This window comes from Notechis scutatus, chromosome 4 (assembly GCF_049901735.1).
Source record: "Notechis scutatus isolate UNSWTSFEM ecotype Mainland chromosome 4, rNotScu1.2, whole genome shotgun sequence".
Taxonomy (NCBI): domain Eukaryota; kingdom Metazoa; phylum Chordata; class Lepidosauria; order Squamata; family Elapidae; genus Notechis; species Notechis scutatus.
The window spans coordinates 87281892-87307658 of record NC_142012.1 but is presented as its reverse complement, the minus strand read 5'-3'; the positions used below and the strand labels follow the sequence as shown (position 1 = coordinate 87307658).

Here is a 25767-nt window from a genome sequence, read left to right as displayed (position 1 = left end):
GGGAACCCTTCCCGGCCACTCACTCCTTACCCGGTAAACTTGCCCGATAAATTGCTATTTTCCCTTTTTCCAACCATCATCTGTTCTGCTGTGCCAGGAGATTTAGATTAGTTGGAAAGCAGAAAATGGTTGGATTTCTTGCTTTCTAGCTAGTCTTTAGATCTTCGGCTCTGCTTTTAATCACAGCCGAACCAGTTCTATTATTCAGTGCAGACTCACGGCAAGCAAATGTTATGTGACAGACTCAGGTAGCCGATGGCAGATAGATAGATCACTGAATGATTCTGTGAACAATTCAATCTGCCTGCCTGCTTTTTCTGATTTTGGGTAAAAGTTGCTCTTTTTTAAATAAAAAATTCAATATTTACATACATGGTGTGTTGTGAGTTAATTTTATGAGTTTGCTTGCAAGCAAATTTTATGTGACAGACTGAGCTAGCCTATGGCAGATAGATAGATCTCTGAATGAATCTGTGATTCTGTGAGCAACTCAATCTTCCTTCCTGCTTTGCCTGATTTTGGGTAAAAGTTGCTCTTTTTTAATAAAAAAATCAATATTTATATAAATATTTATAATATTTACATACAAGCCATGCCCAGCCAGTCACATGACCACCAAGCCACACCCACAAATTAGACCATGCCTGCAGAACCTGTTAGTGGTCCCTGGGATTTACAATTATGAGTTTTGTGGTCCCTGAGGTCCAAAAGGTTGGCGACCCCTGGGTTAAAGTATGGGAGGAATTGGTGTCTCAGATGTGACTGCAGCATTAGGTTGCATGAAAAATACATAGAGATCGTAAGAGTATTTGTCAGTTGATTTACAGCATTTGTGATGGTTTTGAATTGGTTGAAAAGCCAATATTAATGCCCATTGTATCTTCAGAAACCATAGGCTAGTTGTGATTTTATGAAGAATGGGGATTTGAAAGACATTGCACTAATCCTTGTAAAATTCCAGGACTCATTAAATTTTTGAAATGGCAATTCTTATTGAATAACTGAGGAAAATTAAGTTTTAAAGCCAGAAAATGAAGATTTCAGACCTCAGTGAACAGTCTGAATGAACAAGAGTGGTTAGTCACAGGATTTGACAGCTTATGTCGTTGTTCTTTATCAGTTGCTTTTGCTTTTGCTTTTACATGACAAGTGACTCCTTCCTTGGACTGTACTGTATCTCTTTATTCAGCACCATTTCTCCTCATCTTTTGTGTATGTCTATCCGTGCCTCCCTTAGGGGAAGTATAACATTACACTGATCCTTTAATGCTGCTTTCCCTAAATTGATGCTCTCCAGAACTCATAATTTTCACCTAACGTGTCCTTTGTAAAGCTAAAATCTTACATATCTGAAGAGCACCAGATTGAGGAAAGCAGGTTTAAAAGATTCTCCATGCAGTCATTCCTTTAGAGATTCAGATATGGCGAGGTACCATTGCTTCCATATTGCTTTCATTATGGATATTTTCCCACTATTAAGTGCTAATATGCTCAAGCTGACTTCATATGCTGACACATCTTGGAAATTTACTAGACCATGTAATCGGGTGTAGAAGTGTAAAACATAAAAGAGCTAGATAAAATTTAATTTCATTAAATAGTAAAGGATGAATTTCCTCTATAAATTCAAATCATTAAGACCAAATGGTGTTATATGTAATACTTTTGGTTAAGTTAAAGTGAGGCCAATACCTTTTTTGATCAGTCTAGCATCTAATAAAGGCTTTGCTGGTGATCTGTTTAGAGGTCCTTTCCACTGCTTAACTGTCCCAGCATCACTGAAGCACTTCGTGTTGGTGCTCATTTACTGTAGATGAGTTGTCCAGTTTCCTGGTCCTCTTAAACTATTTTCATCAAGGCCACTTCATAGAGATATAGTAATATACTTGGGCTATCCCACAGTATTTGTGTGTGTGTGTGTCTGTGTGTGTGTCTATGTGTATGTGTACATTTCTGCAGTACTATAGACATTCCAAACAGTTTGTAAAAGTTCAGCAACACAATCTCTGCTTATGATTATATTTATGCTACTCCTTGTATAGTACTTCAACGAAACCTTATTTTGTGTTCTCATTCTTCAGGCATTTAATTTATATTCATCATCAATATGAAGAAATGATGAGGTCCCCATTGTAATCTAGACTCTGCAGCCTAGATTCTTTTTCTCTTCTCTTCTCTTCTCTTCTCTTCTCTTCTCTTCTCTTCTCTTCTCTTCTCTTCTCTTCTCTTCTCTTCTCCTCTCCTCTCCTCTCCTCTCCTCTCCTCTCCTCTTCTCTTCTTTTCGCTCTCTCTCTCCTCAAAAGATTACAATGTGGTTTTCATATCAGTGATTAAAATAGTAGAAGCAAAATTACAAGCACTTAACTAGTCAAAACTTATGAGAGTCAAAAAGTGTCCCCTTACTTCCTGAGATCCAAGTTACATAAGCATCCACCCAGGGATGGGATCCGATCGGTATAACTACCGGTTCTGTTGCTATGTGTTGCGCGCACATGCGTGAGTTGTGCGAGTCGTGCGCATGCAATTTACAACCTGCTGAGCTGCCCGGACAGCTGAACAGCACTGCGTGCAAGTGCACCTCTTTTTTCCTGCTTTTTCACCTGCAGCTGTGTCGCGCAGTTGTTGTTTTGGCGGGTGGGCCAAAACAGCAGCAGACACAGAACCGGTTCTGTATCTGCTGCTCTTCAGAGCTACCGGTTCTGTAGAGCCAAACAGAACCGGTAGAATCCCACCCCTGCATCCACCTCAATATGTATTATTTGTGTGGAAAATGTTCAATACGTGATAAAAGCATGAAGAAGATGTAGAAATAAAGAAACATGAAAATACTGTAAATTTAGATCCATGGCTGCATAATGCTTGTACGTGGAACATTGTTTGTGCATGACATGAAAGCTAGCTACAAATTAATATGCTTTATATATTACTCCACCTGTATTATATTATCGCTGCCTCATTTAATGTAGAGAATAGCTCACAGGGTCAAATAAACCTTTTTTTGGGGGGGGGTAAGGGTGATTTAATCAGGCATTTTTGAAATCAGAAACATAATCAGGTTGCTCAAACTATTTTAAAGTGTACTTAATATTTTAGCTTTAAAAGAGTTCAGAAGCGGTATGAAATATGTTAAATATCCTAATTTTATTTGTGTTCCAAATGAGCTTTACTTTTTTCTTCCAGGCTGACAAGAAGGAAAGAGGGAATGCCTTGAATATAGCAATAGATAATATGTGCAAGAAAACAAGAGATCTCCGCAGACAGGTAATCACCCCGGGGACAAAGTGTGTTACATTTATGCAATTAGAATTAGAATTAACTCCATGGATGAGGGTATTAAACAATTACTCACAATATTGAAAAAAAATAGTGATATTTAAGCAAAAGAGCTACAAATTTAGATGTCATTTCTGCAGATTGTCAAGTGGGCTAAGAACAAAGGGCAATCCCTAGGTATTAATTATTGACTTGGGTTTTTCATTCTTAAACATGAGATTGGAAAATTGGTTGCTACAACATGCTGCACAACAATATTTCTTTTGAAAGAATGGAAAATATTTATTATACTTTTTAAAAAATGCTTTTAATTCCTTATATATTAGAACCCATAAAGTTTTTGAACAATTAGGATTTTTTTTAGTCAGCTGAAATAGATTTGAAATATTAGATGTGCTTCTACATCTAATATGATAAGAGCAGGTATTAGCATCTGGTAGTGAGCATCCCTACAGCAAGATGCTATGTGTGAGGGGCATCCTTAGCTGCAGCACCCTGAGAAAACCAAATACTTCGCTTTTGCTCCATGCAGGAAATTAAAGATGCATTCTGACTCATGGAATATCCTTTGAGAGTATCTTTTTCCTTTAACACCGTTTTGAAAGCATTTTGTTGTTTCCTTTTAGTGTATTAGCATTTTCATATCTGCTGCTAAGAAGCAGGAAATAAATATTTCACAGTGAATAATTTAACCCAATTGCATTAGTAATAGCTTTATTTAAAGGCTGTTTTTACTGATGCAAACCCTCCAATGGAGGTTGCTTGCACCTTTCCCCGTAGGCTGGATGTTGTCAATTATTACCTTGTCACTCACCAAACAGATCACTGCCTTTCAACCTAGCAGCACGAAAACATACCATGAGATGATTTATGGGACTCCCACTGGTGGATTGACTTGCTGGATTAACTTTCCAGCAACTTGGATACAAAACAATGTCCAAATAAAAAAACCTTTCTGTTGGGTTGATTTTCATTCTCAAAAACTAAGTAAATAGGAAATTGTTTGATTATGCTATGATAACATTTTGGGCTGGGCTGGTATCAAATAGTGATTTGCACAATATTTATCATCTGTGAATACATGTTCATATATATGTATGGAGAAACTGAATTATTAGATTTGAACAAAATTCCCTGCCAAAATTGCTGAATAATTCTTCCCTATCTCTAATAAAGATTGCCATTTATGAGTGTCCATGGGAGATCATAGTGAGTGGAATGGGGAACATCTATGTATGTGCATAAAGAGGATGTGGTGAGTTGTCCCTTCCTGTTCCCTCAAGTGAAGTTCCTATGTTTTTCCTGGCATTTTTCTGGGCGACCTCCCACAATCTGGATGGAAGATGGTGGCAGTCTGATTACTGCCACCATCATTTTATTTACAGAGGAATTTCTTTGGCACCTTTAATTCATAGGAAGGAAATGGGTCTTTCTTGTCCTTCTGTAGGTGACAAAGAGGACAGGATGGGTGGCAAACTAAATTCCATTTTTAGAATGAGACTATAGATTTCAAAGGAGTTTTTATGTGCTGTATTGTGTAGATGAAATTCGGGCAAGCCCATTGAGAATAGAAGACAAAAAAGAAAAAGAAAATGTCATTTTTAGGTTATCTCCTCTGGCATAAACATATATACTGACATAAGTACAATACAAGTAGAACAAATTAGTGCTAATGATACAAAAAGACAAAAAAAAAGTGTGCCCGTCTGTTCCTGATCTTCATTGATCTCCACATCTCTATAAATGGCCTTTTTGCTTCCCTGATTTTCTTTTCAGGATTAAGGTGAATTTCTTACCTAATAAGAGATTTCTTACTTGGAGAGATGCTATTTAACCAAGATGGGAAGCAAAATGGAAATTATTCCACTCTCCGCTTAGGAAAGTTTTCCTCCAGAAACAGAAACGTTTGGAAGAAAAGGCTCACATATAAACAAATATGGACCCTGATTTCTTATTACACTAACAAATCCGACCCTGTTAACCAACTTCTAGTCCTGGCATATGAGAGGGAAACAATCAGGAGTCCTAGCTTGGATATCAGTCTAATTTTTTCCACTCTGATTACTTTAAACTGTTATTGACTGCAACAGTTGCAAAACAGTTAAGTAGCATACACTAGTAAGATGATCATTTTCAATAAACATTTGGGGTGAGCGTGCTACAAACTGAATAAAAACTGTTCAAGAAGAAATCTAGTGTACTTTATTTTCCATCTGATAATGGAGATGACTCTTTTGGGTGGGTGGGATATAAAAGAGAAGTTTGAGGACTGTATACAGGTTATCTTCAACTTGCATCAGTTTACTTAGTGCAGTGGTGGGATTCAATTTTTTTTTACTACCGCTTGGTGGGCGTGGTGGCTTGGTGGGTGTGGCATGGCTTGGTGGGCGTGGCATGGCTGGTGGCATGGGGCGTGGCATGGCTTGGTGGGCATGGCATGGCTTGGTGGGTGGCATGGCTTGGGGTGTGGCATGGCTTGGTAGGCGTGACATGGCTTGGTGGGCATGGCATGGCTTGGTGGGCATGGCATGGCTTGGTGGGCGTGGCATGGCTTGGTGGGCGTGGCATGGCTTGGTGGCGTGGCATGGCTTGGTGGCCGTGGCAGGGGAAGGATACTGAAAAATCTCCATTCCCTCCCCACACCTGGGGGAAGGTTACTACAAAATCCCCATTCCCACCCCACCCCACTAACCTGCTTTCTGGCTCCGTTCTCCTGTCCAGGGCAACCAAAGAAGACCCAGCTGATCAGCTGGGACTCAATGGGAGGCAGAGAATAGAGGGGGTCAGGGCCAGTCAGAGGTGGTATTTACTGGTTCTTCGAACCACTCAAAATTTCCGCTACCGGTTCTCCAGAACTGGTCAGAACCTGCTGAATACCACTTCTGACTTAGTGACTGTTTGAAGTTACAATGGCACTGAAAAAGTGACTTTTGAGCAGTTTTCATACTTATGACCGTTGCAGCATCCCCATGTTCACATGATCAAAATTCAGCCACTTGGCAACTGACTCATATTTATGACGGTTGCAATATCCCAAGATAATGCGATCACATTTTGTGATCTTCTGACAAGCAAGGTCAATGGGGAAGACAGATTCACTTAACAACCATGCTACTAACTTAACAACGGAAGTGATTTCACTTAACAACCGTGGCAAGAAAGGTTGTAAAATGGAGCAATGTACTGCCTGTATGACTTGGGATGTAGATTGCTCCTCCCTGACCCAGAACTGTTTGACAGTAATTGGCTCCATAGTGTTAAAGGTTGTACTTATGTGTAGATTTTAGATTGCACTTCGCTGAAAATGCTAAAGTAATATGTAAAGATGTTTTTTTTTTAAATTGATAATGGGTTTTTTTGTTTGCAGCTTCGCAAAGCAATAATTGATCATATCTCGGACTCCTTCATGGACACGACTGTGCCACTTCTAGTGCTCACCGAAGCTGCTAAAAGTGGCCATGAAAAAGAAATCAAAGAATATGCTGCAATATTTTCAGAGCATGCACAGAGACTTATTGAGGTGAGGCTGATAGAAATACTCTGTAATATACAGCATACAATGGACTAAGGATTATTTATTTATTTTATTTATCTGATTTGTCAATCGCTTATAAGATAATAGGTATAAGTATAAACATGAGTAAGAATTCAGGAAACAGGTACGAATAAATGGGGACAATAGGACAGGGATGGTAGGCACAATGGTGCACTTATGCAAATATATTATATGTCTATATTATACATATATTTGTTTTTTCTTAGCAGGATTTATTGTTTTACGTGTTTTGGTATCGACTTATTTCATTTCACCCAGAAGTTGTGATAGTTCTCGTTTTAGCATTCTGCAACTTTTGTTGTTGCTTTCATTTAAACCATACACTGTAGTTAAGTTGTCATTATGTGTTATTTACTTCCTAAGGCAGGGGTCGCCAACCTTTTGGACCTCAGGGACCACCTAACTCATAATTTTAGATCCCAGGGACCACTAACTGGTTTTGTAGGCATGGCCTAATTTGTGGGTGTGGCTTGGTGGTCACGTGACTGGCTGGGCATGGCTTGTATGTAAATATTATAAATATTTATATAAATATTGATTTTTTTTTATAAAAAAGAGCAACTTTTACCCAAAATCAGGCAAAGCATGCAGGCAGATTGAGTTGTTCACAGAATCACAGATTCATTCAGAAATCTATCTATCTGCCATAGGCTAGCTCAGTCTGTCACATAAAATTTGCTTGCAAGCAAACTCATAAAATTAACTCACAATACACCATGTATGTAAATATTGAATTTTTTATATAAAAAAGCAACTTTTATCCAAAATCAGGCAAGCAGGCAGATTGAGTTGCTCACAGAATCATTCAGTGATCTATCTATCTGCCATCGGCTAGCTCAGTCTCTCAAATTTGCTTGCCGTGAGTCTGCACTGAATTTGCTTGCAAGCAAACCTTCAGTCCTAAGGGAGATTCGGCTGTGCTTAGCTAGAAAGCAAGAAATCCAACCATTTCATGCTTCCCAGCTAATCTAAATCTCCTGGCACAGCAGAACAGATGATGGTCGGAAAAAGGAAAAATAGCAACTTAGCAGACAAGTTTACCGGGTAAGGAGTGAGTGGGCGAAGAGGGTTCCCGTGGGCCATGTGGGCTGAGCAGCCTTGTGTTTCTGCGCAGCCTGGATTAATTGCTTTTGGGGGGTGCTCTGGGGGTGAGATTTCTCTGCGGCCCACCAAAATTTTCCCACAGCCCACCAGTGGGCCACGGCCCACCGGTTGGCGACTGCTGACCTAAGGGCTACCTAATTACTATAGCTCAAGGGTGTCAAATTCAATTTCATTGAGGGCCGCATCAGGATTGTGTTTGACCTTGGGGGCTGGGTGGGCGTGGCCAGGGTGGGTGTGTCCAGCTGGACATCACTTGTGTCAGGGGTGCCTGTGGCGGCCCAAGCGCTCTGCCAGCAAAAATGGCACTTGGGAGGCTGCGACGGCCTCCTGCAACCCTCTGCCAGCGAAAAATGGAGCTCAGAAGGGCCACCCTGAGCTCCATTTTTGTTGGCAGAGGGCTGCAGGAGGCCGTTGTAGTCTCCCAAGTGCCATTTTTGCTGGCAAAGGCATGGCAGGCCAGTCCTTGGCTCTTTCTGAAGGTCAGATCTAAGCATCTCATGGGCTGGATTCAGGCCCCAGGCCTTTAGTTTGACACCCCTGCTATAGCTGATTCATAAACCCTTTTCCTCAAGGGGATTAGTTAGAATTAGACAGATTCCAAAAATTCAGCATTGATATTGTTTCTTGATGGAATCCTACTATCTATCTCAGATACAAAGCAATTATGGACCACTGCTGATGCCTGAGACTGATCTCCATCTGGGTGGAGAAATTCACCCTAATGTTTTGAATCAATTGGCCAAGTACATGTAGCTACTATTTTAACACCAGTGCCCTGATGCACCATTAACTCTGGGCAATGTGGGAAAATAAATAAATATAAGCCACAATTATCCAAAGGCCTAAACTGAAAGTAGGACTCCCATGGAAAATCATTTTGTCAAGACTTCTTGATTAATTTATTGCCTGATCCCCAATGGTCTATTCCATTCAACACTGGTCAAAAGAAAGAACAGTTGAGCCTTTTAATACTTCGCCAGGAGGTTTCTTTACAGTGGTGGCCAAAGCATACAATGTGGCCAAAACATTCTTTGGTATTGAAAGCACTTCTTTTGAGCAATTAGGAGACCTGATTATTTCCACTCTGAACTTCAAAAACTGATCTGTATCTATCGAATTATTTATGGCTGGGTGGAAAATTTACCAAAGTATATAATTTCATATGAGGAATAAATTTGACTTTGCTTAGGTAATGCAAATGTCAAAATACATTGGAAAAAACATTGTGATGCTATTTTACTTTAATATTAATTATAAAACTATATGTTTTCTGTTGTTAGCATATTCAGTATAGTATACTTGTTTAGGGAGTTGAAGAGTATGATGTCACAAAGTGGTATTTTTATGTTCATGTGTATGTACCTGCATGTGCAGAAAAATAATTCAAATAATATTGATTTTAATTCAACAAAATATTTTTCTTCTGGTACTCATTGGCTCTTTATTAGCATCCATGCCTTTTTTACTGTACAAGCTGGTGTAATTATCTTTTCAGTACTGTAGTACGATATCTGAATATCTGAGTGATTTTGTAATTTGTAGCATTGCATTAAACAGGGAAAGAAAAGGAATTATTCAGTTGACTTAAAATAAATACCATTATTATAGAGGTGATGTCTATGCATGTAAATGAAGAATTGTGCTTTTGAAACATGGTTCATAATCATTCATTACTTTCTGGCGGTGAGGGGAAAATTTGCAAACAGGGTGTTCTGTAAGCAGAATCTTTTTTGTTTTGTTCTGTTTTTCTTCAAACTGGTTCCTCAGGAACAGTAGGTTAGGAATTCTTACCAATAGAAGAAAATATACGTAGTACAATTCTTATCACTTCCTGGTAGCACTGAATTATGGTGGTGTTGTGGTTCGCCGGCAGGTGTGGACGGTTGAGGTCTCTGACACTGAGGACTTGGATGAGGGGCTTGCGTGTGATGCAAGGATGCGGCCAGGACTATTGGAGAGTGGGGTGCTGCCTTCGGAGCTTGTGGAGTCTGGCAGCAGTGATGAAGACGACCCCGGGGTGCCTGTGCTCAGTGCGCATGCGCACAGGGTTGCTCGAAGGAAAGAGCAGCTGAAGCAGCATGGGCGACTCAGGAGTAAGGCTGCAAGGTGATGGCTCCTCCCATAAGGGATAAAAGCCAGCCTTTAGGGTTGGCTTCTTTGCAGGAAGCAAAGAAGTTCTTTCAACTCAAAGTTCTTTTGGAAGTCCTGTTTATTCTGGTTTGTTTTTGGAGACTTTTGGCTTTGGATATTTCTCTGCAACTACTCTTGTTTTCTTGGCAGCCTTTCACAACCTTGAAAGGGCTTGCTCTTATCTGGGACAATTAGTTTTAATGACTCTTTGCTGTGAATGAACAGAATTCACAGAGATGCATTAAAAAGATTTGCTTTTATATATACTTTGTGTTTCTTTGATTTGAACAAAGCTTGGGTCAGAATAGGTGGTTGGTTCAAACTATAGGAGAATACTAGAATAGTTTATATCATGACTTAGATCAGTGCTTTTCCATTTTAGCAACTTTTAAGAAGTGGGAAATTCTAGGTGTTGAACACCATACATCTTAAAATCGCCAAATTTGAAAAACACTGTCAGATTATATTTTAATGGGATTATCATTCTTGGGCTGCAGTATTTGGAATGGCCACTAGAAGGTAGGAAATAGTGTTTTAAAAATGTCTTTGTTGCCATCTCCTGGCTGGCTGCCTAGATTTCTGCAGTCTTAATTTTGATGGTATGTGTTTTATTGATGAAATTCTTAGTGACAGTCTGGCTGAATAATATGGCTGCAGATGCCGCCAAGCTGCCACTTGAAATGGCATGAGTTATTTTTTAAAAAAACACATAGATGTTTTACCCTTGCCCGCATCATATTCAAAATGAGGCTTTTAAAGTCTGGGAAATTGCTCAAAATTAATGCACTGCTTCAGACTGAGTATTTGTTAATGTGCGTGCTGGTCTTCAGCCTAAGCTTGTTAATTTCTCCTGGAAAAAAAATCAGAGCCAAGTATGGAAATGCTTTACTAAGCTGCAAGCAAAGTGATCTAATCTGAGTAAATATGGATGAAAACAAAAGTGGACCAACCAGACCTAACAAATCAACCGTTCTGCAACAAACTAAGATAGAGGGCAAGTTTAGGATACATTTTGTTGCTACATAAATCTGGGCTGAATAGAGAATGAGATTCATCTCATTTATATTTAGGAACTCAGTATAACTCAATTGTATCCTAATGTTGTGAGAAAAGAAAAAGAAAGAAATCCCTTCTTCTTATGAGAAATATAATGAAAGAGAAAAATCATGAAAAATTTGGTTATCCAGTACTACTATGGGTGACCTTTGTAAACTCTCTTCCAAAGAGTTCCTGAAAAGCCAAAACAGCTTATGATAAGAAGGCCTGAAACATTTGACTTTAGTGTTTTCAGTTGAAGTACAACTTGTACAAAAGTCTTTAATTGAATTTGAGCTCATAAACATTGAACTTTTGTGTATGTTTGAAAAGTTGGTTTTAAATTATGCATCCTAAAAATAAGTTTCACTGCAAGACCATGTGAATACAAATAGTATTAGAAACATTAGAAACTTCAACAAAACATAAACAGCTGTATCCCATATTTTCTTTGAAAATTTTGAAGTTTGTTCATCTTTTTGATGAAAATGCTTTTGCATGCATTTACATTTTCTTTAATGATAAGTTATAAATAGGAAGTTAGCACTTTAGCAAATTTACCACCCATATATCTTCTTGCACACCTGCATTTTCTACTTTCTGTTTTAGCGCACATTTATTCGTTCATTTTATCAATTTATTTCTTTACTTAATCTTTTATTTCTGTTTTACTGCTTCAACTACAATTAGGAAGCACTATAACTGCTGCTACTACAATTACTGACTTATCTAATGCTGTTGCATACATTATAAAATTGTAAATAATACTCTTTTGTGTTTATTGGATATAGATGCTTACTGTTAGGTTTCTGGTGAAACACCTTTCTGCAACTTGTCCATAATGGGTAGAATACTGGAAAATGCACTGTGAATACATTTGTCCTCTTAATGGTTAGTAAATATTATACAGGATCTATGGGAAGAAAAAATCCTTAACAATAAAGGCATCGGGAACATCACAAAGTAGCTAATTCAGGAATTTGCAACCTGGGGACCTGCTTGCCAGATAGGTAGATTAAATTGAGATAGATTAGAGACAGCTACACTAGAGCAAGAGAGAGAAAGGGAAAAATCTCACAGTGAAAGTTTGGGAAGGAGGATTTAGTAGAATTTGCAGACAAGCAGCTGAAAACATTGAGCCCCTGGAAACTGGTGCTTGTTCTAACAGAACTTTATACACCAGTTTTTACTATACTTTGTGAAATCAAACTCTTTGTGCAAAGGGCAAGGGGTTATTTTTTCACCAATAATAAAGGAACAAATCATAATGATCATTAAAAGGAGAAGAAGAGGAGCGAAGGATAGGTCAGCGATGCTGTGATACTCTGAAGGAGGAGAGGTCAGAGTTTTTTTCTTAATGCACTTAATTTGCTTCCTATTTTGTTAAATCCAGTTCTTAAAAGTTATACATGTGAAATGGCATCAATGTGATCCAGGGTTAGAGGGACTGGGACCATTAAAAAAAACCAGATAATGGAAACAGGGCAGGGGTGGGATTCTAATTTTTTAACAACCGGTTCTGTGGGCGTGGCTTAGTTGGTTTCTCTTATTCCAAAAGAGAAAAATGCCACAGAGAAAAGCAATTATATCATCTCTTAGGCCAGGGGTCAGCAACTATGGCCCTTTATGACCTATGGACCTCAACTCCATTTGAATTGATGTCCATGGATCATAAAGGGGCCATTGTTGCCCCCCGCCCCCCAACTCAGAGTAGCTTGGGATGTTCTGGCATATGTAGGTAAGAAACTTGGCATCCTTATTTTATTTTTGCAAGCAGAATGGCAAGGGTTCCTAAGCCGGCCATTAAACCATCCACAGATAAATATTCTTTTAAATATATAGAGTTGTAAATGAATTATTCTGATTGTTCAAGACATGTGAATTTTATTTAGGAATCTCTCACTGGTATTGAGTAATGTGTATATATGTGATAGATGGCCTTTCTTTTAAAGATAATTGCTGCTTTCATTTTAATCAAATAAAAAGATAGCTGAGGGCTATTCCAATCCTGCTAGTGTTGGTTCAGATAAATTCTTATGTTCCTCTAAGAATTCCTCTAAGAATATTTTAAGTAATAAGAGTGATTATAATTTAGCTTACCAGTAGGTGTTATTGTTATTTTCTTGCACAGCTATAAGAAAGTTTTATTTAAAAGTTTGATGATATGGCTTACTATTTATATGTATTTCTGAGCCACTATGTGATTAATGATACTGAGGGCATTTTCAGTAAATAAGAGTGCTTAGCTTGCCAGGGAATTAATTAGATAGCAGTTCTATGTCATCTAATCAGTTAGAAGTACATCACTTGTAAAATACTCTCAACTAAGCAGTCACACAAGAAGATCTTTGACATACAAATTATAAAATTTATTGATATAATGAAAGGATCCAAATGGTTGTTGGCAGAATTAAAAGTAAAAAGGAAAAGGGCAATACAGATGAATAAAAATCATTCATATGAAGAAGCATTTTTTGTTTGGAAGGCATTGTTCTATACACACACTGAAAACTAACATTACAATTTTATTTATTTATTTAGATTTAGAAGGCTGCCTGACTCCAAAATGTTTCTGGGTAGCTTATCTAGTTAAAAGAAAGGAAAACTATTAGAACCAATAGATCAAATAGGAAATTTTCAACCCTTTTTTAGCCAATTCACAACTACAGTTTGTTTCATTCAAAATGCTTCTTAGTGGCATTATCGAAAGTACATATACCAGAGTGACAATCAATCTCCTTGGAAGATTCCTCATTTGATTTTAGCTACCCTGAGTTCTTCTTCATAGGCCATCATCTTAGTTTGTCATAGCTTCATGGAAGTCTTCATGAATTTCTGGATATTACTGCTAATTCCAAAAACGTCTAAACATTTCTCAATCCATCTTTGTGGAACAGAATCAAAGTGCTTTCTTATAATCAATCCAGGCCATGAACAAATCTGTTTGTGTTTTCTTTGAATTCTTCAAAACCATTTTATCAATCATCAGTTGGCCTTTGGTTCTTCTTCAATTTTTGCGGAACACTTTCTGTTCCATAGGTAGCAAATCCTTGTTTTCTAGATATTCATAAATTTGGTTTGCAAAAATGCCTTTAAATAATTTATATGCTGTTGGCAGACAAGTGATTGACCTGTAATTTTTAGGTTTATTTCCTTTTTCTGCATCCTTCTGAATCAAAAAGGTTTTTCCAATTGTTAGCTATTTTCCACTGTCTGGTATTTCTGGAACCTGATTCATCTGATTTGCTAATCTTGCATGCAAACTTGTTAGTGATTTCAATCAGAATCCATGCAGCTCATCTAAACTAGAGGCACTCCAGTAGTTGAATTTCTGTGCTTGTTTTTGTGCTATTTCTTTTGTTATGTGGACATCTTCCACTCTATTCTCATTTTTTCAATGCTTTCAACCTGCTTGATTCATATTGCATTCTTATTGTGCTTCTTGTTGTTTTTGCATAAGTTCTTCCAACATTTCAGGATATATTATTTGTTAGGTTTTTCACTTGTGGCAGCACCGTGTCCACTTTCAAGGGTCTTATAGAAATGATGCTGGTTTGCTCAAAATTGTGAATTTTCCTGAAATTGTATTATTCGGTTATCATATTGTTTTATTTTCTCTGCAATAGGCATAACTATTTATTTCAGCTCTTCAAACACAACTACAATTTCCTTATTTTCCAGGTCATATCTTGTTAGGTTAATTCTGATCTTTTTTATTGTTTAGGTTTCCTTGACACAAATTCTTCAAATTACTTAAATCCGATTGAATTCTCTTTATTTTTAACTCCAGACAGATTTTCCATTTTGGTTTTCCCTTCCTAATTGCTTTGTCCTTTTCAGTTTTCAAGCATAATTCTTTAGTACTAACATAAGCTGCTGCATGCATTAGCTGTTTTTTTTTTGTACTAATGTTTCTGTTGGAATAGTCTAGGCAGCTTCATTTACATTCTTCAATAATTTAGCCAAACTTCTCTTACTAACTTGATTCAGTATTACCAATCAAATTCTTTTCATGTTTTCCATCTGAGTCTTAATTTTCTCAGCTACTTCAGCTCTGGTTGTTGGTTCTTCAAGAACTAATCCAACTCTTTCTTCTTGTTCCTCATCCACTTCTCTGATTTCTTTCCTTTTCTTCACTACTTGTTGCTCCACTTCTAAATTACCTCTATTATCAGTTACATCTTGCGCTGCTCTTCTTGCAATCTCTTGTAATTCTGCATTAGTGAAGAACTTGTGCTTCAGAATAACACACTTTTGATCCAAAAGTCTTTGTTTATTGATTTCCATATCCAGGTGACTCTCTTTCCAAATCCTGAACTTGCAATTTTGAAACCCACATTTTGTTGTCTCAGATCTAAAATAAACTTCCCATAATTGAGTAATTTTTTTCCTTTGTCCAGATTTTTCATTTTGTTTGTTTGTCTTCCCATGCCCTGGTTGCTGAGCAGAGGAAACTAAGCCCTGTGGCATATATTTTTGCTGAACACCCAGGAATCATAATATTCAATGCGAGTCTTGTTGAGCCAGGTGATACTCGATCTGGTATAGAATACACTTGATGTGTTTTCACCATAGTTAAGTGGGTTTGGAGCAAGTTTAACTTGGCCCTTCTACAGAGCACACAAGCCAACACACACACATCCAATGACAAGGCTCCTTGTTGTTGTTGGGTAATCCTCAGATTCATGGCATGACGCTACTGAAAACTTAATAATTCAAGTCCTAAACAAAGACTAAAGAATTATTAAGATAGTACCTAAAAAAATAGGCAGTGCCAAGCAGAGTGGTTTTTGTAAAATTAGGGTGTTCAGTCTGAAAAATTAAAATTTTTAAGATATCGATGAAGTCTTTTAGCTACCATTCTGAAGCCTCCAATTGTTATTGGTATAGTAACAGATTTCTTTTTCCATAAGCATTTAACTTCAATTTGCAAGTTCTGATATTTTGTATTTTTTTTCCAATTCTTTTCCCTCAATCCTGCATCACCTATTATAGTAACATCAACGAACCTTTTTTCTTTTCAGTAGCTGCTATATCAGGCATGTTATGAGCAAGATGCCTCTCTGTTTGGGTCTTAAAGTCTCATAAGATCTTAACCCACACAAGATCTTAATTCAAAAACTTCTTGGTGTGATGGTCCCTGTAGTTTTTACTACATTCTAATTCAGAACTCTGTAAAGTTTTCAACAAATGATCCCGGCAAGTCAGTCATATCCTGCTTGTAGTCAGTTTGTAAAATTTTGTTGCAGCCTCTGATCAAATGGTGAATTGTTTCATCCTTTTCACTAGAAAGGCACAATTTGCTATTGTTTGTTTCATGCTGAATTTTCACCTTCCCTCAATTATTTGGAAAGCTTGTTCTTCAGCCACTAAAACAAAGCCTTCAATTTATTTCTTTAACATTCCTAATCTTAACCAACTCCATGTGCGATTTTTTTATCAACTTTTCTCTCTGTATTCTTTGGCTTTCAATAGTTTCTTTTCTATATTCCAGCTTTCATCTTGGTTCTTTTCAAGGACCATCCTTTGATTGACTTCTTCAGCAGAGATTCTTGGCTTTTCTTAATGTAGTCATTCAGGCCATGTTTTTTTTCCTCCACAGTTTGTTTCACCTGTAGGAGTCCTCTACCCTCTTCAGTTCCTGGCAAATGCAGCCAATCAATATCACTTTTTGGGTCTAAAGCAGGGGTGGGCAAACTTTTTGGCTCGGGGGCCGCATTGACTTTTAAAATTTGACAGATGGGCCGGGTCAGCACAAGATTTTTTGGGAATCGCCCCCCCACCCTTTCCCCCTTCTTCTCCTCCTTCCCCTCCCCTCGGAGGCCCCCTGAGTCAGGAGTTGCTACCGCCGGCGCGGCTCTGTGCGGCTCCAGTCCCGCGTTGCCTCGGGAAGGGAAAGGCAAAAGGAAGAGCCGCTGCGGTGCTTTGCAACGGCAGCAGCGGTACCGGAGGCTCAGGCTCAGCGGCTCCTGGTTTTGCCTTTCCCTTCCCAAGGCAACGCGGGACTGGAGCCGCACGGAGCTGCGCTGGCGTAGCAACTCCTGACAGCCCCAGCCGGATACCTGAGCGGAGCCCGGGCAGAACTGCCTGTTGCTGCTGCGGGCACTGCTGCGGGCGTCTGGTTGCCCAAGTAAAGAACCGCACCAGCTCAGGGCAACTGTGAGGAGCAAGAGGGGAAGCCAAGGTGCTCATTTCATAGCAGTCAATTTCGCTCTCTTTTGCTCCAGTTAGGTGCTCCCGGCATGCACAAGGAGCATGAAGGGAGGCAAACACCGCACGGATACATTTTAAAAGTCAGAGAACTTTGCCCAAGACTTCTCGTGTATTCAGGGGCTACACCTCTCCCAACGATGAGTTGGTGGCAATCTTAACAAAACGTCTTCCAGCTCTTAAAGATTGACTTTAAGAGCGCCCCAAGAAGCCAAGAACGAGAACAAAAGTAGAGGCAGCGGGGGCAACAAGGGCATGTGATGGGTCCCTCCATGGTCCCCTCCCAGGTAACAGCCAGGGCTTTGGCACCTACTTTTTTCTGCCTCCCTTCATACTCCTTGTGGAGGGACACACATGCCCCGTCACCCCTGCCGCCACTACGTTTGCTCAGCTTCTTCCATGGGGGCACTCTTAAAGTCAACCTTTAAGTGGTCCCAGAACATCTGCCCACCTGTCCGGCACCCGCCCTCCCGGAGCACGCTTTCTTCCTTCTGGAGAATGTGCCTCTTCCAGCCCGGCCTAGCCCGGCCAGCCAGCAGGTGACCACATGTCCTGGGGCTTGTCGCGAGATGCCTGCAGCATGCTCTGTTCTATGTGTCAGGCCCAGCAAGTCCGAGCAGCCGGCGCATAGAACAGGGTGGTGCCGGACCATTGGAGAAGCGGAGCAAAGCCGGAGATTAGTAGCTGCCTCTTTCAGCACAGAAAGTTTCCCCCAACCAGCCGGCTGGTCTCCTCCTTCTCTGCCTGTTTGTTCTGTATGGCCGAGGAGGAGGAGACCAGCCGAGAAGCGCGCTGCCAGGCGGGGGCTACGCGGTGCAGGGCAACACGCCATCGCCCAGCCCTGGCGAGGGAAAGCAGTGGGCGTTCCCCAGGCGGCGGCCTCGGCCCCGCCACCAGGGAAGCAGCTGCCCAGTTCCATGTTGTGTGTGCGATTTTTTGGCGCGCGGCGCGGGGTCTCTTTTGGCCGGCCCTGGTTTTTTTTTTTCAGAGGGGAATTTTTTTTTCCAGAGGCGGGCCATATTAAAATGACCAACGGGCCGGATGTGGCCCGCGGGCCGTAGTTTGCCCACCCCTGGTCTAAAGCATAGTGCATGGTCATTAACTTCCTTGTCTACCAATCCAAGTTATCAGATTGCATCTAGTCCAATCTACAAAAAAATATCCAGGGAAATGAAAACATTAGGCAATGTTGTCTGTAATAAAATGTAGAGATATTTGCATCCAATGCACCAGATTAAAACTGATTTGCGAATTCTTCCCAGCCTAAAGGGTTCCTTCTCTTAGGTGCTGATCCATGTTCCTGGGATCAATTTTTTATATGTTAAATTAATAATCGATAAAAACTTCAAAATACTGTTAATAGTATTTTGTGCTACAAGGAAATCTATGAGGTGAGCAAAGTGAAAACATCTGTGAAACTAAAATCTGGTCTTGGTAATTACTGCAAATGAAATAATATCTCTCTTGTGTTGCCTTCTCATTTTGATCAGAGAAAGAAATGAGCTTTTTCTGACAGTCAAAATTTGTAATGGTGCCCATGAGAAAAGCAGCTATGAATGAATCATGTATATTGGGAAACTATGCAGATGTTTATATGTACTTTTGTGCAAAGAATTTTTAATTCTGTCCTTGTCTGTTGTTGCTTGGTTTTTAGTATCCCTTACTTTCATAAAAATATTTGATCAAGTCCATGTCATTATTATTATTTAAAAACAAACTCCCTGTAAATATTCTGTGTACATTTATTAGGATGTACATTATTCATACATTTATTAGTGTTGGATGTTTTCCTTGAATGGTTTTATTTTTCTGTGACTGATAATTTATGCAAAGACTGAAATAGCTTCTGCAGCTTTAAAACCATGTGATTATCTCATAAGATTAAAAGGCCATTTTTAATGAAATACTAACTAAGATTTGAAAAGGTAATGTAATAATATAATTACATTGGGAAAGAAAAGAATGAGAAAGAAAATTTGAATGTTAAAAATGGCTATCATATCAGACTTTGTGGATTTCCTTATCAGGAATCCAATAATTTCTGTAGAAACTTCATTTACCCACATCCCTCTGATGTAATTATCATATAAATATGAATGTAGTACTATTTTACTATTGTTGCATTATACCCAAAGTGGCCTTGGTGGCAAAAATAGACAATGATGAATGTGAATATGGTGATTATGCAAAGACAGAATATATTTTGTTCCAAATATGTTGCATATTAATACTGAACAAATTAAAATAAATATATGTATACAAGTGTGGTTACCAGTGTTCTGGACATGGAAGCTTCTGCATCATTCCTAAAGGAGAGATGTCTACATATATTTGAGTCAACAATTCTTTCCTTGAAAAATGGAGGCTGCATTTGGGGTTACATTTCAAGGTGCATGTGTGGCTGAAGAGGTGTTGCCAGCAAATCTGCTTGTGATTTAGAAAAGCACCGCCATAACCTTCTTTTGGGCATTTAGGAGCTCTCCATATTGGTTGTAGTTGACTGCTAAACATTTTCTGAGTGCAGTATTCAAAAGTTGTGTGATTTCCCCATAGAAATTCATGATCCGTAGGTGGAGATACCAATGGTGCTACCCTGTGGATCCTGAAATGAGTCTTGGCAAGGGGAGTGTTTGCTTCAAGATGTGTCTCCTCTAATTTGACTATCCAATGTTTGAATTATTATCTGCAATTAAAAGATGCAGTTTTGTTTAAAGATTTTGTATAGGTTATAGCCCAGACCCTGTGTTGAGTCATGCAGTGCCATTTCTAGTTTGGAAATGTTAACATGTTGAGCGATAAAATGTATTTCTTTATTCTTTTATTAGATGTATATCCTGCTTTTCTTCCAGAAATAAAGGGAAGCATATATATACATGATACTCCTTCTGGCATTATTTTAATTATTAAAAATAAAACATACAAAAAGTCCAATTGGGTTAAACAAAATTAAGTAGAATTAAAATAATAGCTCATGTTGCTATTATTCTACCAGGTATGGTAAAATCGTGCCCTCAAGACATTATCAACACATAACATGCTAAAATGGAAAGAGTTGGTTTGGCTTTAATTTTGTCTATTGTTTAAACCTTGACATTTTGGTTTGTGCACTACTGTTGATATGTCTTAGTTGATAAATGGGATCCCTCAAATGTGATTAATCAACAAACCTGAGTTGACAAAATAATGGTTTAGTACTTGTGTAGTATGTGAACCCAGACCAGAGATTTGAAAATTATAAACCTTCCCTTGGTCACCTCCAACCTTCAGAAATGTAGGCAATGTAGCAGACATAAAGCAACTGTGTGTTCAGACTGTGGTATAGAGTAGAAAAGCCTGCAGTGGTGAATACTGAAGTCATTGAACAGGTTTCTCTGTGTGCTAAATTTACATTGCAACCCACTCTAGACTAACAAGAAATGGAATAATTCAGAATTGAATAATCAGCGCAGCCTAGTTTCTTCAGCTGGAATGGAGCCCAGTCCAATTAGCAGCTTCAACTAATTCAGGGAAAATCTAGCCCACATTTATAAAGCAAAAGCTTTAAAATGATTCTTGGGGAAACGAAGCAGATGAATCCTTACATCAGGATTCCTTGCTGAAGAAGAGCACAAAATAAAACACAAGAAAAACAAACTGGAGACCTTTACTGACCTTTTGATAGAGCATTTTAAAAAAACGATTGATTAGTGAGCTGAACTTTTGAGACGCTTTCACTGCCTTACCGGCAGAAATACTGAAGTTGTGATATCCTGAATGAAAACATCATTAGGGGCTGCCTTCTTATAATAATAAACTTTTATAATAATAAACTGATGTAATTACTGGACTCTGAATTAAAACTTCAAAGAGCCATTACACACACTCATTTAGGTTGGTCAAATAATAGGAAAAGGAAATTAAAAATTCTCTCAAGCTGAATATATAGTATATATCACTCTGGGTATAGGGAGAAAAAACACAAGTGAGCCTCATTGATCACAAGGTCAAAAAATTATTACAGCAAGAACTACCAAAAAGAAATAGACATAAACATAACATAGACTACTTCTGAAAGTATAACCATCTTCGTAGACATTTGTCATCAGACATCTCACAACATACAGTAAGATAAAAATGTAAAATGCTGCAAGGTATGCAGAGGTGTTTGCAATTTAAGCTGCAACATCAGTTGTACAAAATTAGGATGTATATTGATTTCATCCAGCTGATATAATCCACACATGGAAAAAGTTGAGTAGTTAAGGCACCAAACTAGAAGCCAGGAGACTGTGACTTCTAGTTCCACTTTAGGTATGACAAAAAGGGGTTTCAATCGGTATAACAACTGGTTTGGTGAGCGCGCTTTGTGCGCGTGCTCTACATTTTAAAAAGCCCGTTTTCAACTCAATTACTTACCTTCTGCTGCATCCCCGGTGAGTAAAACAGCTGATGCGTGGCAAACTGCTCTGCTGCGTGAATCAGCTGTGCTAATAAACCAGAAAATAAAGCACAGGAAAGAGCAAGGGTGGGTAGGCAGGGCCAAATGTTCACCAGAACTACCTTGGACCAGTCACTCTCTCTCTCTGCTCCACTCACCTTCCAGGGTTGTTGTTGTTGGGAAAATAGGAGGGGGAAGGAGTGTTCGGTATGTTTGCCACTTTGAATGATGTAAATGCAAGAGATAAATAACTAAATAAATAAATATTGACTCTTCCTTTCAGTGGTGTGTAGTATGCTACGAGGAACCACAGTCTTGACATCAAAATTGGATGCTAAGAATAGACAGGAGAGAGCTGTTTATTTCTATGTCATTTTCCATGTCCAACACGCACCTCAATCTGTGATTTAAAAATAAAACAGTTTATGTTATTTTTGAGTACTTTTTATTCAAGATATGTACTTTAGTACTTTTGTGAAACTAGAAGCAGAAAATATAAAAATGAGGTAAAAATTATCACTGGCTCTAATTTGAGTATTTGTCCAGCAAATCAGGTCAGTTTGTATAAAACTGCAGACTTGAGCCAATATTCTGAGCTAGGAGAGGCCTCCAGCTGATTGATCTGAAGAATGGTTGCCGATCTCTATCACTACATTTGAGAAGATCACATTTCCAACATTCCCTCTACCCGCTATTCTCAATTTATGATATGCAGAATGATCTAATCTTGCCAGCAAAGGCATGGGATAGGGTGGGAAATTTAATCAAAGTGATGGACATTCCAACAGAATTAATATTCTTCCTCTTTTTTTACATCTGGGTCTTTGATTGTGTAGCTGCAGCCATCAACTTGACTTGACTTTTCTGATCACCTGTGGGTACTCCTGCTTACCTTTCCATTAATCCAGGGATGTCAAACTCAAAGCCCAGGGGCCAGATCTGGCCCACGGGGTGCTTAGATTTGGCCTGTGGGGCCACCCTGGAAATAGCGAGGGACCAGCCTGTGGTGCCTCTGACAGGAAAAAAGGCTTGTGAGGGCCATATGCAGCCCTCCCGAGCTCCGTTTTCGCTGGCAGAGGATTGCAGGAGGCCATCACAGCCAAAAACAGAGCTTGGGAACCCGTTTTTGCTGGCAGAGCACTTGGGCCATCACAGACGCTACCCAACACAAGTGATGTCATGTTGGCCACGCCCATCCTAGCCACACCCATTTTGTCCCCCTGAGAGGTTAAACAAAATTCCTGATGTGGCCCTCAATGAACTTGAGTTTGACATCCCTGCACTAATCCTATTTTAAATTTTAGAATTATAAGAGTGTAACATCATGAAAAAATTCCACAATTTGAAAATTCAACAAAATTAGACTTCCTGGTGGAATTATGTGAATTAAAACATTTAGGCAACTGAACCAGCCCCAACTCACTTAACCAATATATATTCAAAATTATGATGCTGCCAGTCACCAGACACCTTTACTTGATTGTGTTTCATCCATTTGAATTTGGAAAAAGTGTTTACTAAGTTGTGATTGATTTTGGCAGACAGTTTCTTGAAAAAACAGAACTAGCTAACATAACAGACTTGTTTCCCTTGACATCTTTGTTCTGGGCAAGTGGAGCAGAGTTATTGGATATTTCAAATTAAGTGATTTCTAAACATCTGGGGGCTTGCTTCAAATAATGCAAATGTTTGAAAAATATGGCACTTTCAGCTATTTCTTACTCACTCCTGGTCTCAGAAAACAATGAATTATAATAGTACAGGTTGTTTTGGAGTCTCTCAGGACTTAATGGACTCCACAAATCTGTTTTCCGTGTGCTGTTGGGTATTTTATTTTTCATCTCTCTCTACTAAATGTCGTTGGGTTGGGAATGAGCCACAATTCTGCATTAAAAGGAATGTGTTGAGTTAGACTGTTAAGGGTTTCTCTTCTGTGCCACAATAACTGTACCAGAGAATACTGGAAGAAGAAAAAGATTGGAACGGATTAAAGCGGATGTCCAGGCAGATTAACAGAGGTTGAACAGAGTTCCTCAAGGGGATGCTTTTCAGGTAGCCCTTGACTTATCACTGGTTGCTTTGTGATCATTTGAAGTTGCCTAGGGCTGAAATTTGAAATTCCAATAGTCTCTCCCCCACCTGCACTTATGTGACTGTATGCAGGGGTGGGATTCTGCAGGTTCACACCTAATCGCTAGAACCGGTTGTTAACATTCTAAGCAGTTCAGAGAACCGGTTGTTAGAAGAAATTACTGGCCTAATCCTGTAAGGAAGGCAGGAAGGAAACATTCTGGTGTTGCTTACAGAAACTGCCTCTCCGTTAACCCTTATTACATTCTTGGCAGAACTAGACATCCTGTCTCAGGAACGTCTCTGGAGTTTTTCCCCCCTTCTTTGCTGGTACTTTGCTTGTGTGGAGTGACCATTCAAAGTTACAATGGCACTGCAAAAAATGACTTATAACCATTTTTCACACTTACGACTGTTGCAGCATCCCCACAGTCATGAGAGGCCAGGCGAGGAGATGCGTGCCTCAATGTGAGTGATGGCCATGCCCAGCCAGTCACATTACCACCAAGCCACGCCCACCAACTAAGCCACGCTCACAGAACAGGTTGTTAAAAAAATTGAATCCCACCCCTGACTATATGTCATGTAACTGTAGGGGGCCAACTTGACAACTGGCCACATCTATGGCTGTTTCTAGCGGCCTTCAGTCATGTATCTGCTGTTTATGACATTTTTGCAGGAAACTGGCTTCCCCCCCCCCCGGTTTTCAGCAAAATTGTGCCCATGGTGAAGCATTGATTCACTTTATGACCATGGCATTCACTTAATGACCACAGCTTTACTTAATGACCACAATGGTTTGATTAGCAACCATTATAAAAAAATGTCCTAAAATCAGGTTGGTCACATAGGTGATCCAATTTATAGCCATCACAACTTATGATCATGATGGGCAGGCTCCATTATGGTAATAACTCGAGGATTACCTATTTTTAGTTCAGAAAACATAGGAGTTAATTTTGCAACCCCTCTTGATGTGCTTGTGTATATTTGGCCTGAACAGGACATATTTCTCCTTTATCACGGACACAGTTCTCTTTCTCTTCACTTTGTATTCTTATCTGGAATCTTACTTGCTATCTCTTCCTTATTCCTCCCCACCCCATTATTTTGTTACTCTTTGGGTTTTTTTTCCCGCAAAACCCAAGCCCTTCTGCTTCTGTTCCCGAGCCAAGGAAAATTCATTATTTATTTCCTTATTTTACCTATGAGATGTGCCACCTTCAGTTTAATTTTCTGAATTTCCTTTCCATATTGAAGCAGAGGTGATCTTTCCTCTCAATAGTATATATTTAATAAGAGTTAAAAACTGTGAGATTCTGAAGGGGGCAGTTTGTCTCTTTCTGAAAGATTCTCATAATAAATGCTTTCTGTGTAAGCAATGTGTATTTTAGAAAGCATAATTGACAGATTTTTGACTCTTCCATAAGCAGGTTGTACAATTTTCATCTTTGTGACAGATGGGAAATATTGGGTTTTCATTGTTATTAGCAAAAATATGTCACATTTATAAAAATGTTGTCAACAAAATTCCAAAATTGTTTTTGATGGCAGATTCAGAAACAATAAAAGGAAATTCTTTGCATAACTCATACTATGCTTATTGAAAGACAGACTAATTTTTTTCTCCTCTCCATCTTACTTGTTTTTAAAATGTGTGTGTTGTCTTAGTCTGAGAATATATTAATAGACGTTGAGAACTGTTTTTCTTTCTAATCATCCTTTGGGGGAAGAGATAATATTATTCTGGTTTATTTAGATAATCTTATGTTCTGGCAAATACTGCATGGAACTTGTTGCGAACTTGAATACATGCAGTCCTTGCTTGGCGATCCTCACATGACTAAGATGGACTAATAATGCCACTTCCCATTCAGTCATTCAGTGAGTCACTGTGGGTTGTTAAGCAAGGCATCGCATCATGTGACTGTGACTTGCAATTTCACTACCAAATTCTCCATTCCTTCTGCTT

The 25767-nt window shown here is 39.0% G+C and overlaps 1 protein-coding gene across 1 annotated transcript in view; it reads left to right on the top strand.

The window, feature by feature from the left end:
• The window catches only part of CTNNA3 (catenin alpha 3), a 767102-nt gene that overhangs the window by 422720 nt on the left and 318615 nt on the right, over window positions 1–25767 (top strand). The window contains exons 8-9 of the mRNA XM_026672790.2: window positions 3181–3261; window positions 6641–6793. Coding sequence (XP_026528575.2) covers window positions 3181–3261; window positions 6641–6793 — 234 coding nt within the window. The remainder of the gene's footprint in view (window positions 1–3180; window positions 3262–6640; window positions 6794–25767) is intronic.